Genomic DNA, 21,798 nt, shown 5'->3' with positions numbered 1-21,798 from the left:
TGTGTCTCACTTTCTCCCAGAGGACTTGTGCACAAATTTCTCCTGAGGGAGACGAGGTCAAAGGTCACTCTTGCCCAGGTGTTTTCTGTGGGGTAATTCAGGTGCTGTTTTTTTTTTTTTACCTGAAGCATCATGTCTCTGATGTTCAACATCCCTGTGTTCAGTGAGAGCAACGATGTTACGACCCCATCACTGCAGAGTATCGGCTCTCACAGCTCTGATTTCACACTCATGAGTCTGAGATCAACAATATCCAGTGTGGTGTGAAGAAAATCTTAACGAGCAACAGTTTGAAAATCACAAGAAAATAGTTTTAATCCCATTAATACATGTATATACTCATTAAAGGCTGTTGCTGTTTTTTTGACAAGTAATATTCTGTAAAACATAAAATAACATAAAATATTTAACATTTTGCCATTGAGGTGTGACTTGATTCCTGATTTACACCATCCACTTCATGTACACCAACATTCAAGCTACTGTCTGAACACACAGATATAAAACAGCATTCATTATGGCCTTTCATTCTTAATCCAGAGTGCTCTTTGTTTGAATTTATTAAAAGGTTTGTTTGTAAAATAATAATAATAATAATAATAATAATACAAATTTACTTCACCATTTAGAAAGTTTGAATGATTTTGGAAGCTTACATAATGAGTTTAATTTTTTTTGGTCACAAGAACACTAAAATCACATTTTAATTATTAAGTTAAAAATCGGGGGCGGCACGGTGGTGTAGTGGTTAGCACTGTCGCCTCACAGCAAGAAGGTCCGGGTTCGACCCCTGTGGCCGACGAGGGCCTTTCTGTGCGGAGTTTGCATGTTCTCCTCGTGTCCGCGTGGGTTTCCTCCGGGTGCTCCGGTTTCCCCCACAGTCCAAAGACATGCAGGTTAGGTTAACTGGTGACTCTAAATTGACCGTAGGTGTGAATGTGAGTGTGAATGGTTGTCTGTGTCTATGTGTCAGCCCTGCAGTAACCTGGCGACTTGTCCAGGGTGTACCCCGCCTTTCGCCCGTAGTCGGCTGGGATAGGCTCCAGCTTGCCTGCGACCCTGTAGAACAGGATAAGCGGCTACAGATAATGGATGGATGGATAATAATAATAATAATAATAATTATGTAGAGATGTTAAAAATGCTGTGTAATGATGTTGAAATAGAACCGGTACTGCAGGAGATTACTGGAAGAAAGCTTGAAAAGGGGCGCAAACAGAGCCCCTGATGCTCGATTAGACATCCATGCTCGCGGGTTTTGGGAGAAGCAGAGATCTGCATTCTTCGACGTCTGGGTGTGTCACCCAAATCCAGAATCATACAGATACCTAAGCCCCAAGCAAGTCTACTGACAACACGAGAAGGAAAAGAAACGCCAGTATGCTAGCAGGGTTATGGAAATCGAGCAAGGTACAGTCACACCACTGGTATTCAGCACAACAGGTGGAATGGCGGAGGAATGTAAGAAGTGCATGGTTGTCTGTGTCTATGTGTCGGCCCTGTGATGACCTGGCGACTTGTCCAGGGTGTACCCCGCCTTTCGCCCGTAGTTAGCTGGGATAGGCTCCAGCTTGCCTGCGACCCTGTAGAACAGGATAAAGCGGCTACAGATAATGAGATGAGATGAGGTTAAAAATCGACGTGAGGTTATATAATATATTACAAGAGTGCTCTGAGAGCACAATATCCCCCGCTGGCTACTCGGGCATAACTCTGGTAAAATGCGACTGAATTGAACAAAATTGCAACATGCGTATTAGCGACATATAATAAAGCATCCTATCAAGTTTCGTGAGATTCTTCCACAAATTGTGAGAGGAGCTGATTTCAGAAGGCGAGCACCCTTCCCAGGAAGGACGGACGGAAATAGCCACGACATAATCCCCCTTCGGGCCTTTCGACCAGCAGAGGATAAAAATTGTGAGGGAAGTTGATTTCAGAAAGCAAGCATACCTTGTACAAGGTTGTTGATCAAGGGTCACAACTCTGGTAAAATGCGACCGAATTGAACAAAATAACAACAATATGCGTACTACCGACATAATAACAAGGCCTTTTGCCAAGTTTCATGAAATTCCTCTACAAATTGTGAGAGGATTTGATTTCAGAAGGTGAGCACCCTTCCCAGGACGGACAGACGGACATCACCACGACATAATCCCCCTTCAGGCCTTTCAGCCAGTGGGGGATAATAAAACTTAATAAGTTTGTATTTTATTTATTTTTTACTAATTTTAACCTTGAAATTGTTTTTTTCATTGGCATTCTATAAATATGTGTAAAAATTCCAGATCTGCCAGTGGAATGAGACAATTTCAAGGTTACAATGAGTAAAATGTGTATAAATATTTAATAATAATTTTATAATTTCAAACATTACATACACTCACCTATATTTAAAATGTGCTCTGATTATTATTATTATTATTATTATTTATTAATTAATTATGTGTTCAAGTGTTAGGACACAACGCCGTAATCGTGCTGTTTCTGTCTCTGAACTTCCAGAGACACATCATAGGAAAGTCCTGATGGCTTTCAAATCATCCGTGTGCATACAATCAGGAAGCAGAATTAAACACATAAAAGTATCCGTGTAAATATGGCTGATGTTTACGTCCCATACAGTGAAATACTTTAAAAAGGCGAAATACAAGGCCCACAAACCAAGCAAGCTTCCATCCAACATTTTGCTGATGAAGGTTCTCACATTTGGCACTTTATATTTAACGTGTTCAAGGCCACGGAACTGTAGAGAAAAAAATAGCATGCTGTGTGACACGAGAAACAAATTAAAAGGAATTTTGTGGAATGTGTAAAGATACTGAGGAGGGAAAAAAACGTTCCTCTGCATGTGTTTGCTGTCAAATGGGTTCAAGTTGCATAGTGTTAGAAAAGAAAGAAAATTCCCACAGAGTGAAAACACAAATCAGGACACAGTCACATCACGACTTGACAAATCTCCTCTAAATCCACGAACAGATGTTCAGAACCCTCCTGAGATAAACCTGCGCTGTCTCTCAGGTCCACACCTCCATGGGTACCATGGCCTCTTTAGAACCAATGGGTGGGAGAAGGTTCTGCTCACTCAGGAAGTAGAGAGGAAACTGGACGAGGAAGCCTCGGATCTTCTTCAGTTCCTCCTGAGCTTTCAGAGGATCCTCTTTATCCAAACCGGCCTTGGACAGATATCCTTCCAACTCCAGGATCGTCCTCACATCACTCGATGGCAAACAGCGGAACACCTACGGAGAAGGAGACAAGACAGTCGCAACAACATCATGACACATTACACCATGATACAGATTTCTGAAACACTCCAAAAGTTTGTACACCAGAACATGAAAATGAAAAAATTTATCACAACACATTTATTTCCTTTATCATAAACATGTACATACAGCATATTAATCATGTGTATACAGTATATATGATATTAACAAGGATATAAATGCTCCAAAAGTTTGTAGTGCCTTTCTGAATGTGGTATACATATTCTCAAAGTCCAATATTTAAATTCATAACTTTTATAAAAAACCTTTTCACATCCTTGGTACAGATTTGGGTTTTCCGAGGTGTAACAAGAAAACGAACAAGATTTTTATGTCCTCAAGGAAAAACTAGAGCGTATAAAGCAAAAAAAAATTTTTTAATGATAGATAGATAGATAGATAGAAAACAGCTCTTGAGTTATTCTTCTTGGAATAATAATAATAATGAGTTAGAACCCTCGTGATCACAATACAGTGCTTTAATTCGCAAGCATTATAACTATTTATTTATAATTAATATTAATAACTGATACCTTCTGGTAGATGGTGGCATTGCGAGCTGCAGTGGTCAACCACACCTCCTTATAGAAATAGTCACTGATGGGGTCCGAGACATCGATGCTGGAGTCCGTGTGAGCGCCGAGGATCGTCCTGCTCAGGGCACAAAACTCAACCCGTTAAAACCAGGAGAACCGCACGACCCCAACGGGTCAACAGAATCCAGAGTAAAACAGAGAAATGCAAAGCTGAGACACAAAAATCCACATCAACACACCGAGTCGTACATTATAATAATTCTGAGACTTTAATCTGTGAATGATGTGAAAACTAATCTATTAATTATCCCATTTATTAAATCTACAGGACCAGTGTAACATTTGGACACACCCTCTAATTCAGTGTTTTTCTGTATTTTGACTCTTTTCTACATTGTAGAACATATTTTAAAATGGTTTCTCAAGGGTTCTCTGGATTGTTAAGGGTTCTTTAACATGTAATGTCCGAGCATTCTGCCTGGGTTCTACCTTCTGATTTTTGGATCTTTCATCAGATTTTTGGTGCCACAAAAAAAAAAAAGTGGAAACATTTCAAAGGTTCTTTAAGAAACCAAAAACTGAGTAAAATAATCATATATTACTAAAGATTAAGAAAAATGCCATGCAGTGGATATGACTATTTTCTTCATTTTAGTCCTTCATTTTTTCAGACCTTGAAATTAGCTCCACCCCTAATTGAAATCTAGTCATTCAGCCCCACCCCTTACACCTCAAAAGCACCTAAGGCGGCAAATGCAGTTCCACCAAGAGGTGGAGTCAGTGAGAGGAAAAGAAATGAGTTGTTCGTTTTTATATTATAATTCATATTTCAGACAGTAGAGGGCGTTAAATATTACACATTGCTCCTTTAAATCATTCTCAAACGTTATTACATGGCTATTGTTCCAGTTCTCCATTTAAAAAAAAATCAATCACCTAAAACATTCTAGACGGAGTTGCAGTCCGAATCGTCCTGCCTGATATTCTTGTCCATCCATAACAGACGTCTCCGTCTCTGTGTCCTCATAAATAACAGCCACTTCACTGTCCCGCTTTCCCAACATACTGCGGTCATTAATGTTTGCTGAACCTGGAGAGAGAGAGAGAGAGAGAGAGAGAGAGGGGTTTCTGTTGCAGTTTTGTGCAAAATAGAAGTGATGTTTTAAAAATTTCACCAAAACACCATAGTGAATGTTCTGTGGTTCCACTGAGTGATGTTCTGTGATTAAAGCTGGTTTTCTCCCCTCGTGATATCTCTTACAGAGTGCTCTCTATCTCATCTCATTATTTGTAGCTGCTTTATCCTGTTCTACAGGGTCGCAGGCAAGCTGGAGCCTATCCCAGCTGACTACGGGCGAAAGGCGGGGTACACCCTGGACAAGTCGCCAGGTCATCACAGGGCTGACACATAGACACAGACAACCATTCACACTCACATTCACACCTACGGTCAATTTAGAGTCACCAGTTAACCTAACCTGCATGTCTTTGGACTGTGGGGGAAACCGGAGCACCCAGAGGAAACCCACGCAGACACGGGGAGAACATGCAAACTCCGCACAGAAAGGCCCTCACCGGCCACGGGGCTCGAACCCAGACCTTCTTGCTGTGAGGCGACAGCGCTAACCACTATACCACTGTGCCGCCCCGTCATGTGACTTAAATCTGAAAAATGTGTTTCCATTTCAATTTTTGAGAAATATTACTTTATCAAATCATCTGCAAAACCACCTCATGTGAACAGAAGAACTTTGCCGTATTTGAGACTTTTTAAAAAATTCACGTTTCCATTAATGAGTTCGTCATTTCAAATTGTGCATTAAGCGGGTTAATGAAACACAGCTCGAGGGAGGCTCGAGGAAGTCGCTGTGTTTCAGCATCACACTATTGCAAAGATTTCCCTGATAATCCAGACCGATGCCTGAGGATGTGTTTACTGTGTTTCAGAAGAGTCGAACATTTAGGTGTCTTTATTCAAACTTCAATAATCTTTCAATAATCGTTATGTTTGTTTTGTTCAGAGTACTCACTGTAATGGTTTAATTATTTATCTGCCAAACTAAAATGCTATAGAAGCACATGCATTGTGTGTGGATTTCTCCGAACTGAGCCTAAATTCCCAAACCAATGATCCTCTAATCATCAGCAGGAAGTGCATACTGAGTGAGTGAACCTCCTCACACTGGGTTCTTCTGAACGCTGCATACTGTAAAGTATAATATAACAAAATACAGTAAAAGAGTGAAAGTCACCCGGACTGTGGCCTGTCCCTCACTCACTCACCGATGATGACGGTGTTGTCGTCTGCAATGAGCATTTTGCTGTGGACATAAATTAACTCCGTCACCAGTTTTCCCTCCAGTTCAGTGTGAGTCCTCAGTCCCCCAATCGAGATGTAGTTCATCCACTGATCTCCCACTGCGCCGAGAGAGAGAGAGAGAGAGAGAGAGAGAGAGATGAGCTGCTTTCACACAGACCTGTTTATTTAATGTTAATTAACAGCTGTTTGTTTTCCACACCCAGGACATTATGAACATCTGTACTGGTGATGTTCAAACCTCAGTCTCTCAATCATTTCTGAATCTCCTCCCTCTGACTTGTGTTCACATTGAACCTCTTTCTCATTAATAAGCATTAAATTCCTGCTACAAGTGTGCACAGGTGCACAGGAAATGGAATAATGAGGAAGGGCTTCATGGGGAATACGAGTTGAAATCCCAGAAGCACACACACACAGTGATCAGGATCCTATTCAGTTCCTGGGAAATGATCAGGAGGCTTGTGTGTGTGAACAGAACACAGGACAGGAAACAGGACGATGTGTTAATGACTAGTTTATAATCCGACACCACGCTGAGCCACCGAGCAGCATCTGAGTTCAAACTGTATGAAGTGACAGCAAGAGGAAGCCAAAGAAGACAAACAGAAATAATTTCTGGAAATTGGAACGAGGCAGAAATTAATTAGAAGAAAGAAGAAGAAACCTTTATTTTGTCACATGCACACTTCAAGCACAGTGAAATTCATCCTCTGCATTTAACCCATCTGAAGCAGTGAATACATGCACACACACTCAGAGCCGTGGGCAGCCACACTAGAGCGCCCAGGGAGCAGTCAGGGCTCAAGGGCACTTCAGCCCAAGGCCGCCCCACGTCAACCTAACTGCATGTCTTTGGACTGTGGGGGAAACCGGAGCACCCGGAGGAAACCCACGCAGACACGGGGAGAACATGCAAACTCCGCACAGAAAGGTCCTCACCGGCCGCTAGGTTTGAACCCGGAACCTTCTTGCTGTGAGGTGACTGTGCTAACCACCGTGCCGCCCACGGCATTAGCTGTTCGTATTGAATTAATCACTCCTATCAGATCAATGCTTCAGTCCGAGTTGCACCGTTTATGAGCCAATCAGAAGCAGATGGGGTGGGGAGGGGCTGAGGAGAGGGGCATAGTGGGGAGGGGCTGTAAACTCCTGTGAATGATGAGCCTTGATCAGCATGTATGTGAAAATGAGTGCAGTTTCACAGACTCCCACTCAAGGGTGGGGCGGGGGAGGTGGGCCACCCACCTCTGATTAGAGGGCGTTAACTTTATTTTTTTCTAAAAAAACAAAACAAAAAAAAGACTTGGGCGGCACGGTGGTGTAGTGGTTCGCGCTGTCGCCTCACAGCAAGAAGGTCCGGGTTCGAGCCCCGTGGCCGGCGAGGGCCTTTCTGTGCGGAGTTTGCATGTTCTCCCCGTGTCCGCGTGGGTTTCCTCCGGGTGCTCCGGTTTCCCCCACAGTCCAAAGACATGCAGGTTAGGTTAACTGGTGACTCTAAATTGACCGTAGGTGTGAATGTGAGTGTGAATGGTTGTCTGTGTCTATGTGTCGGCACTGTGATGACCTGGCGACTTGTCCAGGGTGTACCCCGCCTTTCGCCTGTAGTCAGCTGGGATAGGCTCCAGCTTGCCTGCGACCCTGTAGAAGGATAAAGCAGCTAGAGATAATGAGATGAGATGAAAAAGACTTTCACGATGTAGTGAAATATGAAGCGTTCGACTCTACGTCAGCACTAGCTTTGCAAGGCTCAGGATGATTTTAACCAGTAGGTGGCGTTTTGAGCCATTTTAAACCCATAAAATTAACTTTTTATAAAAATGGTCATTTTGTGAATATTAACAGCACTGATGTGTTTCATCACAGTACAGTCATATGATTAATTTACAGCTCGTTTATGTGTGCAGTCCTCTTTAATGTTTTTATTATTAGTCTCAGGTACTGATAAAAAATGTAAACGATGGAACGTATTACTGCTGAAGGTTTGACCATAAAGTGATGGAGGGCTCCACAACCCTGCTGATGTTACACTCACGATGTTACTGACTCAGAAAACACAGGAAGTGAAGCAACTCCTCAACAGGAACTGGAGCTGTAAGTGTCTCAATATCAGTGTTATTGTTTTAAAATGTGATAATGAGACAAGGAGTGAATTCACGACTGAACAACACAGAGCTGCTGGAGAATTCACATTTCAGTCAGTGTGTTAGTCTCACAATAAAACACACAACAGCATGAGTTGGCGCCGTTACACAAACATTCAGGACTTATGGAAAAGTGTCTAATTAGAGGAAAATCTGCACCGTAAACAGCCACTAGGGGACTCTGTAGCACCAAACCGACCTCAAGACCTCTGGAGACACGTTCAATAATGAAGACTAGATTTAATGCAAGTCACACTTCCGCAGAACTCTCTATGTGTGCAAGCTGATGAGTGGAGTAACGGTTGGGTTTCAGCATCAACACCATAGCTTTCATAAGACAAACTTCTCATTTCTTTTCCACATTCACATGGGATGACCAGAGCTACTCTCAGTTAATGACATAAAAAATCAGCTTATTAAAAGGGTCTGGGCGTGAGAGGGTGTGTGAGGGTGAAATCACATGTCAATCTGATGAAGCTCAACAGAAACACAGACCATAACTGCTGTTCTAACAGGCTTTACAGAATATTACTTGTTTAACGTGCAAAATAACATTGTGTACAGGTTTGTGTACAGTTTTTATGTCATAATACACTGTGTGCACAATTATTAGGCAAGTTGTATTCCTGATGATTAATTTTATCGTTGAACAAATACAGTGCTCTCAGTCAATCCAAACTGTTAATAAACCTAAAACCAGAATGATTAACAAAGGAAAGGGGAGTTTAGGCCTTCTCAGGGGAATATACAAGTGTGCAGAATTATTAGGCAACATTTAGTGTGCAGAATTATTATGCAACTAAATGAAAAGCTTAAAGTTTCCCATCTCACTTGTTTATTTTAATTTTCAGTGTAACAAATAAACAACTCAGAATCAGGGCTTTGAACCGGTTCAAGGAACGAAAACGAAAACCGGGAACTTTTTCTATTTCACATGGAACAGAAACGAAACCAGAAACTTTATTATTTTTTATGTTCCGGAACAGAAACGCTTATTAAAAATAATGGTAACCGGTTAATACCGGTTTTTATTTCGTTCCTCAAAGTTTATGTAGCCTACAAATAGTCATTCTTCTCCTGCGCAAGTTTCTATGACCCGCTGGGGTTCACTTCCTGTGTGACGTTCGCTGATTGAATGGAGAGAGCGGGAAGGTGGACTGCTAGTGAGTAAGTGCATTACTGAGTGTCTGAGCAAAGAAGAGCCTGAACGATGCAACCTCCCTATTGGCTGTTTGTAAAAATGTATCAGTTGTTGCCCTTCCCACGGGAATCATCGCGGGCTCGAGAGACGAGACCTGACGAGTTAGTTCGTTGGTAGCAGAACAAAATGTCTGGACACAAATCGGGTTTTCAGAAAAGGAAAGAAAATAAACGGAGGGTCGAAAATACAAAAAAGGAGGCAGAAAATGCAAAACGAGTTTTAAGGTAGGACAAATGGTTACTTTTCTGAGGCAGCCCGCCGTGGCTGCAGGCTTTCAGTTGTCATTGAATGGTTACTTTTCTGAGGCAGCCCGCCGTGGCTGCCTGCAGGCTTATTTATTATAGCCCATTTAGTTAAAATAGTTGATATAAAATGTTTATAGTTATAGTTATGTGATGGTTGTCCTGATTTAGACTGGGTTTTTTTTGTTGTTGTTTTTTTTTTTTTGGGGGGGGGGGGGGGGGGGGGGGGTTTGCACGATGTTGCACCCGGGTCCAGATTAGGGCAGAACCGGCCCTGGCTACATTTCAGCTGTAGTTTATGAATGTATGTATTTGCATAGATGTGTACTTCCAATATGGCGCCTAACAAAATCTCGCGGCGCGGTGACGTCATGCGGTAGCCCTCTATAGGGCCTGACTAGCCTTTGGTAACACACTAAACGAATTATCTTTCATTTTTGGCACTTTTTCTGTTTGTGTAGATGGGAAGACATACTGAGAATCCAAATCGCCAACATTTGAAATAATAATTGTTTTGAATTATTTCTTGTCTTATTTAATGAAGGTTGTAATAGAATTAGCCTACATTTGGCTTAAGCTGGATGAGACAGAGACATAATTTTATAGCCATTGTTAAACAGCTGACAGGGAACGTAATTAACCGTTCCGGGAACGAAATTTTTTTGTTCTAACCGGTTCGGGAACGTCTATTTAATGGTGGAACCCAAAACCGGAAACGTTAAAATTCCGTTTCTGTTCGGAACGAACCACTAGGAAAAAAATTCCGGTTCAAAGCCCTGCTCAGAATTAACAAATAAACACTTCTAGCATTTCAAAAATATTCAGTGACCAATATAGCCACCCTTCTTTTCAATAACTGCCATGAGCCTTCCATCCAGTCTGTTAGTTTTTTGATTTGTTGACGATCAACTTTTTGTGCAGGAGCAACCACGGCCTCCCAAATGCTATTCAGAGTGGTGTATTGTCTTCCCTCGCTGTAAATCTCATGCTTAAGAAGGGCCCACAAGTACTCAATAGGGTTTAAGTCAGGTGAGGAAGGGGGCCATGTCATTACTTTGTCATCTTTAAGGCCTTTGTGGGCTCGCCAAGCAGTGGAGTACTTGGGTGCATGTGATGGTGCATTGTTCTGCATAACAATCATGGCCTTCTTGAATGATGCAGACTTCTTCCCATACCACTGCTTGAAGAATGTATCTTTTAGAAACTGGCAGTAGGTTTGGGAGTTGATGTTAAGTCCATCTTCAACCTGAAATGGTCAAACTAGCTCATCCTTAATAATAGCAGCCCATGCCATTACCCCTCCACCACCTTGCTGGTGTCTGAGTCAAAGTGCCCTGTGTCCATTAGTTATCCAGCTATGGGCCCATCCATCTGGTCTATCCAGAGTCACTCTCATTTCATCCATCCATAAAACCTTTGGAAAATCTGTCTTCAGATATTTCTTGGCCCAATCTTGACATTTCAACTTGTGAGTCTTGTTTAGTGGTGGTCGTGTTTCAGCCTTCCTTACCTTGGCCATGTCTCTGAGCACCGAACACCTTGTCCTTCTGGACACTCCAGGTCGGTTGCAGTTCTAGAATATTGTGGCACTGGAGGATAATGGGTTCCTGGTAGCTTCATGTTTAATCCTTCTCAAGTCTTTTGCGGTTAATTTGTGTCTTTTCTTCTCCACACATTTTTTGCGACCCTGTTGACTATTTGCAACAAAACGTTTGATTGTTTTGTGCTCACATTTCTATAGCTTAGCTATTTCAAGAGTGCTGCATCCCTCTGATAGGCATTTTACAATTTTTGTCTTTTCAGTGTCTGTTAAATCTCTTTTTTGGCCCATTTTGCCTGAGATAAAGAAGCTGCCTAATAATTATGCACACCTTAATATAGGGTATTAATGACTTTAGGTCACACCCTCCCTCATTACACAAATAAATACCACCTGAGAATGCTTAAATCCAATTAGCATTCAAGTGTATCTAGCTTGCGGTTGGAAAACATGCATAGAAATAATGGTAGGGTCAGAGTACTCACTTGCCTAATAATTGTGCACACAGTGTAGTGGGTGGAGTCTATGCAAATGCATTACTTTAATATGACCGCCACAAACAACATCTAAAGAGCTTGTTGTGTCTAAAGACTTTTATTTTACAATAAAATGAAGTGTGTCTTTAGTCAGCACTGACCCTGATGTGTAATCACACAACGACGGGCTCTGAATATAAACGCAGCGTAATCGCGAGACATCGGGCCTCGACTGAGACACCTACTGATTATTTTAACTCTGCAAACTGAACTCAGAAATTATATGATTTATGTTCTTATTTCCTGTTTTATGTTTTGTCTTAGCCGAAGTATTGAGTTTTTGTGTGATATTGTGTGATTTTTGCAGCAGCATCACATGGTGTCTCTATAAACAGCTGGAATAAATGAAAACACAGCTATAACACAGACACATCATCACACACACACACACACACACACACACACACACACACACACACACACACACACACACTTACTCTCTTTCTTCAGCTGGGACATGATGGAATGTTCTCCTCTAACCATTGTTCTGGAAACATGAACAAGAACAGTCAAGAAAACGTGAGAATAAAAACCAAACGACTCAAATCTCTGAACTGCACAATACACTGCGTTACACTGAAACATGTTCACACACTCACACACAACCTGTGTCTCCAAGGATGCACTGCACACTACAGACGACACGCTGTTCAGTTTATTTCTGTTACCTGTAGTTGAAGTGCATGATGGCCTGGATGGCACTTCCTCCTCCAGTGTTAATGTCTCCCTCAAATCCAGGTAAGAGAGGAGTAACGACGTACACACGGTACTTCGTACCCTCCCTGTGGGTTAAACAAACAGCATGGAAAGGGTTAACGTGAGGACACGACATTTCATTCATAAGCCTTTTATCAGAATGTCTGATATTTAAATTCAAACTTGGTTAAACTTTTCAATATTAGTGAAAAGAGAGCTGAGTTTTTATATCTATAATTTTTTCAAAATGTTTACAGGCCGAAGATACACACCTTCACCTCACACACACACACAGACTATCTCAACTGTGAGATAAAACAAGATCAAGTGTAAGCTCCTGATCACTTATGCATCCCCCTGCTCTCGCTTATAGCAGAATGCAAGCAATTGAAGGAATCGGACACTTATTATGAATCAAGCAGTTGTGATTTGTAGTTGCTGAGAAAAGTGTTACGAAAATTTTGTAAATTCACGCTATATATTTCGTAAATACATTCAGTCGGTAATAAGCAGGAAGTCGATGTGCAACAGACCTGAAAACATACATGGTATAGAACCCCAAGCTGAAGTTTGGTACCAAGTGGCTATGATTTGTGGCTGCTGAGAAAAAGTGTGTTTCGGATGGATGGAGATACAGAGATATGGAAGGATGGACAGATGGACGGACAGAGGCAAACCAGTACACCCCCCCCGGAGCGGGTGTATGATAATAATAATAATAATAATAATAATAATATGGGTGGCACGGTGGTGTAGTGGTTAGCACTGTCGCCTCACAGCAAGAAGGTCCGGGTTCGAGCCCCATGGCCGGCGAGGGCCTTTCTGTGTGGAGTTTGCATGTTCTCCCCGTGTCCGCGTGGGTTTCCTCCGGGTGCTCTGGTTTCCCCCACAGTCCAAAGACATGCAGGTTAGGTTAACTGGTGACTCTAAATTGACCGTAGGTGTGAATGTGAGTGTGAATGGTTGTCTGTGTCTATGTGTCAGCCCTGTGATGACCTGGCGACTTGTCCAGGGTGTACCCCGCCTTTCGCCCGTAGTCAGCTGGGATAGGCTCCAGCTTGCCTGCGACCCTGTAGAACAGGATAAAGCGGCTAGAGATAATGAGATGAGATGAGATAATAATAATGACAGGTTTCACAGATGCAGACTCTTGACCCTGCAGCGCCCCGAGTCATGTTTCATGTTTATAACCCGGTACAGAACCCAGAGCACTGGATAACCAGGAAACCTAAGTGTTAATGAACTCATGACATGTTGTGCGTTGGTGATGTGGGCAAGGTGTGAGTAAAGCTCACCTGTAGGCTTTGAGGATCCTCTGAGCGATGGCGTCTCCGATCTTATTGTAGACGAGCTTGTTATCAGCGCAGCTTATAAAGAACTGGTTCTGAAAGAGCCGACAGTAGGCTGATCAGTAACGTGAATAATATTACATGCAGAGTCATGGTGACGTGAAGCCTGCAGCTCACCTCGATGTAGATGTAGTGTTTACTGTTCTCGATCACATGCACATAGGCGTTGTGAATGGACTCTTCATGGTACTTTATACCGGCGGACCAATCAGAAGCAGAGCGCAACACCTGACACAGAGAGGACACAGAGACACGTTACTGACAGTCTTCCTGTAGAAACGTGTCGAGATCAGTCCTTCGAATCCTCAGTGTTACCTGGACTTTAGTGTGAACGCAGCCTGGGACCTGGTGCTTGATGTCGTTGGCAGTGGTGTGGGATTTGGGGAGGAGGTACGGGTACGACACAGAACGGTACTTCGGCTTCACAAGCTAAACACGAGATAAAGAACCGAGACCACAGCGAAGTTACTGAAATGGCTTCAAAAACTCTCCTTCTGTGTCAAGTTTACGTCACATGCACATAAATATCTGGTCAAGTCCAGAATTATTGGCACCCTTTGCGAGGCCCTTTTCCTTTAACACAAATAATTTTCAGAACCAAAGAAAAAGTACTTCTACTTAGTATAAGCATAATCATCAGAACCCCGAAATAATATTTAGTGTAATTATAACACTAATTTAAAAAAAGTCTAATTTTCTAGAAACATGGTTGTTGCCTTCAACTAAAATATGAATTTACACACATCAAAGATTTGTCAAGATTGTTCAGCTGGCGTGGGGATCGGTGGATGAGTGAATCTGGGGATTAATGAAGGGGGTTTGAAAGCTGACCCTAGATCAGCTTCACACACACACAACGATGCTTTTGTCACCTTGGTAAAATTCCAGCGTTGAATAAAGTGCCTCGCGACGTCTCTCGCAGCTCTCCCATGAACCACTGAGGCGATGTCATGCCACGGCATTCTGGGAGTGATGTGTCTGTCGATAAAATCTGAAAAAGTAACGCATTAACAAGGACACACACAATCACTAGCACATCGTTTCTCACAATCTACACTGAAAGTGAATTCTGAGTAAACAAAATAAAACGATGATTCACCATCAAACGGTTTGTCCAACTTGATCCAGTCCTTGTGCACGAAGTTACAGTAATCTTTGCCGTGCCAGAACCGCGTGTTCCCCATCAGACCGATAACATCAGCCTGCAGGTTCTGAGGTGATTCTGCGTCTGATCAGAGAGGGAAAAAAAACAAACCAAAACAGAATGAACATCAAACCGGGAGGGAAAAGATACACTCTCCAGGAAATTCCATTCAGCACAGAACCGAGTGGAACATCACCATGCAGTTCTCACTCACTGTCTCTGTGCTAGAACACTACAAATAGATCTAGAACAGTGAACACCACACCTCAGAATTCTCTGATTCAACTGGAGCACTCAAACATACCCCGGTTCCTGGGACAGTCAAGTGCAAAGGTTTTAACACCCTTACACTCTTATGGAAAAAAGGGTTTGGGGTTCAAACAATTGGAACTGGTTTAAGAGCTTTAATCAGGTTGTTCTGTGTCTGGAGAAACCTGTAAAGGTGTTGAGTCAAGCCCGACAAGAAATGGTTCTGAAAGGGTTCATAGTAGAAGTAGAAGCTAAGAAGAACCCATGAAGAACCATTAAAACAGGGAAGAGGGGAATGATGGAGACCCAGAACCTTTAGAACCAAGACATGTGAATGTTTCTTCATTATATAAAGTAATAACAGATTAATCAAGTATTTTAAGATATTACTCATGAAAAAATAATTGATATAATCTGGATTATTTATTCATTTATTTATGTTACATAAATACTCTTTTACATAACCCTAAACTTTTCATATGCGCAAGTTTTGAATTCTCTTGATTGTAATATTCAGCCCCAAACACTTCTAAATCTTCAATATTTTATTTTTTATCTGGAGAAATTTTATTGTTTTGAGCATTGCTTTTTATTCAGAAGTGAAAATTTCCATTTATGTATTTGCACAGAGTTCAAGAACAGCACACCACTCAGAGTTCAGAGCAATCAAAGAAGAAGATCCTGATCCATACATAATCATACAGTAGGAAACACTCAGGAACAAAACACCCGAGAACAAACACTCAGGAACAAAACACTCGGGAACAAAACACTCGGGAACAAACATTCGGGAACAAAAAACCTGGGAAAAACACCCGGTAACAAAACACTCAGGAATAAAACACTTGGGAACAAACACCCGGGAACAAACACCCAGGAAGAAACACCCAGGAAGAAACACCCGGGAACAAAATACCTGGGAACAAAACACTTGGGAACAAAACACCTGGGAACAAACACTCGGGAACAAAAAAACCTGGCAACAAACACCCGGGAACAAACACCCAGGAACAAAACACCTGGGAACAAAAAACCTGGGAACAAACACGGGAACAAAACAATCGGGAACAAACACCCGGGAACAAAAAACCTGGGAACAAAACACCCGGGAACAAAACAACCAGGAACAAACACCCAGGAACAAGCACTGAGAACAAAACACAGGGGAACAAAACACCCAGGAACCAACACTCGGGAACAAATACTCACGAACAAAACACCCAGGAACAAAAAACCTGGGGACAAACAACTGGGAACAAATACTCAGGAACAAAACACCGTGGAACAAAACACCCGGGAACAAACACTTGGGAACAAAACAATTGGGAACAAACACCCGGGAAGAAAACACTCGGGAACAAACTCCTGGGAACAAGCACCCAGGAACAAAATACCTGGGAACAAAACACCTGGGAACAAACACCCGGGAACAAAATACCTGGGAACAAAACATTTGGGAACAAAACACCTGGGAACAAACACTCGGGAACAAAAAAACCTGGGAACAAACACCCGGGAACAAACACCAAGGAACAAAACACCCGGGAACAAAAAACCTGGGAACAAACAAGGGAACAAAACAATCGGGAACAAACACCCGGGAACAAAACAAGCAGGAACAAACACTCAGGAACAAGCACTGGGAACAAAACACCGGGGAACAAAACACCCAGGAACCAACAATCAGGAACAAATACTCACGAACAAAACACCCGGGAACAAAAAATCTGGGCACAAATACTCGGGAACAAAACACTCGGGAACAAACACCCGGGAACACACACTCAGGAACAAAACACTCTGGAACAAACACCCGGGAACAAAACATCTGGGAACAAACACCCGGGAACAAAACACCAGGGAACAAAACACCTGGGAACAAACACTCGGGAACAAAAAACCTGGGAAAAACACCCGGGAACAAAACACTTGGGAACAAAACACTCGGGAACAAAAATCCTGGGAAAAACACCCGGGGACAAAACACTTGGGAACAAAACACTCCGAAACAAAAAACCTGGGAAAAACACCCGGGAACAAAACACTCGTGAACAAAACACTCGGGAACAAAACACTTGGGAACAAAAAACCTGGGAAAAACACCCAGTAACAAAACACTTGGGAACAAAACACTCGGGAACAAAAAACCTGGGAAAAACAACCAGGATCAAAACACTTGGGAACAAAACACTCGGGAACAAAAAACCTGGGAAAAACACCCGGGAACAAAACACTCGGGAACAAACACTCGGGAAAAAAAAATCTGGGAAAAACACCCGGGAACAAAACACTCGGGAACAAAAAACCTGGGAAAAACACCCGGGATCAAAACACTTGGGAACAAAACACTCAGGAACAAAAAACCTGGGAAAAACACCCGGGAACAAAACACTCGGGAACAAAAAACCTGGGAAAAACACCCGGGAACAAAACACTTGGGAACAAAACACCCGGGAACAAAAAACCTGGGCACAAATACTCGGGAACAAAACACTCGGGAACAAACACCCGAGAACAAACACTCAGGAATAAAACACTCGGGAACAAACAACCGGGAACAAAACACCTGGGAACAAGCACTCTGGAACAAAACACTCGGGAACAAACTCCTGGGAACAAACACCCAGGAAAAAACATTCAGGAACAAAACACCCGGGAACAAAAAACCTGGGAACAAACACTCGGGAACAAAACACTTGGGAACAAAACACCTGGGAACAAACACCCGGGAACAAAATACCTGGGAACAAACACTCGGGAACAAAAAAACTTGGGAACAAACACCTGGGAACAAACACCCAGGAACAAACACCCGGGAACAAAACACCAGGGAACAAAACACCCAGGAACCAACACTCCGGAACAAAACATCAGGGAACAAACACCCGGGAACAAAACACAAGGGAACAAAACACCTGGGAACAAACACTCCGGAACAAAAAACCTGGGAAAAACACCCGGGAACAAAACACTTGGGAACAAATACTCGGGAACAAACACTCAGGAACAAAAACCAGGGAAAAACACCTGGGGACAAAACACTTGGGAACAAAACACTCGGGAACAAAAAACCTGGGAAAAACACCCGGGAACAAAACACTTGGGAACAAAACACTCGGGAACAAAAAACCTGGGAAAAACACACTTTCGGGAACAAAAAACCTGGGAAAATCACCCGGGAACAAAACACTCGGGAACAAAACACTCGGGAACAAACACTCAGGAACAAAAAACCTGGGAAAAACACCAGGGAACAAAACACTTGGGAACAAAACACTCAGGAACAAACACTCAGGAAAAAAAACCTGGGAAAAACACCCGGGGACAAAACACTCGGGAACAAACACTCGGGGAAAAAAAACTAGGCACAAATACTCGGGAACAAAGGACTCGGGAGCAAACACCCGGGAACAAAAAACCTGGGCACAAATACTCGGGAACAAACACCCGGGAACAAAACATCCAGGAACAAACACCCGGGAACAAAACACCAGGGAACAAAACACCTGGAAACAAACACCTGGGAATAAAAAATCTGGGAACAAAACACCCGGGAACATACACTCTGGAACAAAACACTCGGGAACAAACACTCGGGAACAAAACACCCGGGAACAAAACACCTGGAAACAAAAAAACTGGGAACAAACACCCGGAAACAAACACTCAGGAACAAAACACTCGGGAACAAACACCCGGGAACAAAACATCTGAGAACAAACACCCAGGAACAAAACACAGGGGAACAAAACACCCAGGAACAAACACTCCGGAACAAAACAACTGGGAACAATCTCCTGGGAACAAACACCCAGGAACAAACACCCAGGAACAAAACACCCAGGAACAAAACACCCAGGAACAAAACACCCAGGAACAAACACTCGGGAACAAAACACCTGGGAACAAAACACCTGGGAACGAACACCCGGGAACAAAACACTCGAGAACAAACTCCTGGGAACAAGCACCCAGGAACAAACATTCAGGAACAGAACACCTAGGAACAAAACACATGGGAACAAAAAACCTGTGAGCAAACGCTCAGGAACAAAACACTCGGGAACAAAACACCCAGGAACCAACACTCGGGAACAAACACTCAGGAACAAAACAAACATCCGGGAACAAAACATCAGGGAACAAAACACCCAGGAACAAAAAACCTGGGCACAGATACTTGGGAACAAAACACTCAGGAACAAACACCCGGGAACAAACACTCAGGAACAAAACAATCGGGAACAAACATCCGGGAACAAAGCATCAGGGAACAAAACACCCAGGAACAAACACTCCGGAACAAAACACTCGGGAACAAAAAACGTGGAAAAAAACTCCTGGGAACAAACACCCAGGAACAAACATTCAGGAATAAAATACCCAGGAACAAAACACCCAGGAACAAAAAATCTGGGAACAAACACCAGGGAACAAACACTCCGGAACAACAAACCTGGGAAAAACACCCGGGAACAAAACACTTGGGAACAAAACACTCGGGAACAAACACTCAGGAAAAACATCCTGGGAAAAACACCCGGGGACAAAACACTTGGGAACAAAACACTCGGGAACAAACACTCGGGGAAAAAAACCTGGGAAAAACACCCGGGAACAAAACACTTGGGAACAAAACACTTGGGAACAAAAAACCTGGGAAAAACACCCGGGAAAAAAACACTTGGGAACAAAACACCCGGGAACAAAAAACCTGGGCACAAATACTTGGGAACAAAATACTGGGGAACAGACACCCGGGAACAAAACATCCGGGAACAAACACCCGGGAACAAAACAACAAGGAACAAAACACCTGGGAACAAACACTCCAGAACAAAACACTCGGGAACAAACACCTGGGAATAAAAAATCTGGGAACAAAACACCCGGGAACATACACTCGGGAACAAAACACTCGGGAACAAACACTCGGGAACAAAACACCCGGGAACAAAACACCCGGGAACAAAAAAACTGGGAACAAACACCCGGGAACAAACAATCAGGAACAAAACACTCAGGAACAAACACCCGGGAACAAAACATCTGAGAACAAACACCGGGGAACAAAACAACAGGGAACAAAACACCCAGGAAAAAAACACTCGGGAACAAACACCCGGGAACAAAACATCTGAGGACAAACACCCAGGAACAAAACACTCAGAAACAATCTCCTGGGAACAAACACCCAGGAACAAAACACCCAGGAACAAAATACCTGGGAACAAAACACTCGGGAACAAAACACCCAGGAACAAAATACCTGGGAACGAACACCCGGGAACAAAACACTCGGGAACAAACTCCTGGGAACAAGCACCCAGGAACAAACATTCAGGAACAGAACAATCGGGAACAAAACACATGGAAACAAAAAACCTGGGAACAAACACTCAGGAACAAAACACTCGGGAACAAAACACCCAGGAACCAACACTCGGGAACAAACACTCGCGAACAAAACACCCAGGAACAAAAAACCTGGGCACAAATACTCGGGAACAAAACACTCGGGAACAAACACCCGGGAACAAACACTCAGGAACAAAACACTCGGGAACAAACACCCAGGAACAAAACATCCGGGAAGAAACACCCGGGAACAAAACACCCGGGAACAAACACTCGGGAACAAAACACTCGGGAACAAAACACGTGGAAAAAAACTCCTGGGAACAAACACCCAGGAACAAACATTCAGGAATAAAACACCCAGGAACAAAACACCAGGGAACAAAAAATCTGGGAACAAACACCTGGGAACAAATACTCAGGAACAAAACACCAGGGAACAAAACACCTGGGAACAAAACACTTGGGAACAAACACTCGGGAACAAACACCCGGGAACAAAACATCCGAGAACAAACACCCAAGAACAAACACTCAGGAACAAAACACTCGGGAACAAACACCCGGGCACAAAACATCCGAGAACAAACACCCGGGAACAAAACAACAGGGAACAAAACACATGGGAACAAACACTCCGGAACAAAAAACCTGAGAAAAACACCTGGGAACAAAACACTTGGGAACAAAACACTCGGGAACAAACACACAGGAAAAACATCCTGGGAAAAACACCCGGGAACAAAACACTTGGGAACAAAACACTCAGGAACAAACACTCGGGAAAAAAAACTGGGAAAAACACCCGGGAACAAAACACTTGGGAACAAAACACCCGGGAACAAAAAACCTGGGCACAAATACTTGGGAAGAAAATACTGGGGAACAAACACCCGGGAACAAACACTCAGGAACAAAACATTCGGGAACAAACACCGGGAACAAAACATCCAGGAACAAACACCCGGGAACAAAACACTAGGGAACAAAACACCTGAGAACAAACACTCTGGAACAAAACACTCAGGAACAAACTCCTGGGAACAAACACCCAGGAACAAACATTCAGGAACAAAACACCCGGGAACAAAAAACCTGGGAACAAATATGGGAACAAACACTTGGGAACAAAAAACCTGGGAAAAACACCCAGGAACAAAACACTTGGGAACAAAACACCTGGGAACAAACACCCGGGAACAAAATACCTGGGA

The 21,798-nt window shown here is 43.0% G+C and overlaps 1 protein-coding gene across 1 annotated transcript in view; it reads right to left on the bottom strand.

The window, feature by feature from the left end:
- Window positions 1-289: 289 nt before the first annotated feature.
- The window catches only part of pld1b (phospholipase D1b), a 96,276-nt gene continuing 74,767 nt past the window's right edge, over window positions 290-21,798 (bottom strand). Inside the window, exons 16-26 of the mRNA XM_060899681.1 lie at window positions 14,933-15,061; window positions 14,706-14,824; window positions 14,149-14,262; window positions 13,951-14,061; window positions 13,780-13,868; window positions 12,457-12,570; window positions 12,226-12,275; window positions 6,092-6,226; window positions 4,745-4,898; window positions 3,806-3,923; window positions 290-3,245 (exon numbers count right to left, since the gene is read on the bottom strand). Of these exons, the coding sequence (XP_060755664.1) occupies window positions 3,021-3,245; window positions 3,806-3,923; window positions 4,745-4,898; window positions 6,092-6,226; window positions 12,226-12,275; window positions 12,457-12,570; window positions 13,780-13,868; window positions 13,951-14,061; window positions 14,149-14,262; window positions 14,706-14,824; window positions 14,933-15,061 (1,358 nt within the window). The 3' untranslated portion in view covers window positions 290-3,020. The remainder of the gene's footprint in view (window positions 3,246-3,805; window positions 3,924-4,744; window positions 4,899-6,091; window positions 6,227-12,225; window positions 12,276-12,456; window positions 12,571-13,779; window positions 13,869-13,950; window positions 14,062-14,148; window positions 14,263-14,705; window positions 14,825-14,932; window positions 15,062-21,798) is intronic.

The sequence above is a fragment of the Neoarius graeffei genome, chromosome 19 (assembly GCF_027579695.1).
Source record: "Neoarius graeffei isolate fNeoGra1 chromosome 19, fNeoGra1.pri, whole genome shotgun sequence".
NCBI lineage: Eukaryota > Metazoa > Chordata > Actinopteri > Siluriformes > Ariidae > Neoarius > Neoarius graeffei.
This window is presented reverse-complemented; position numbering and strand designations above follow the sequence as displayed.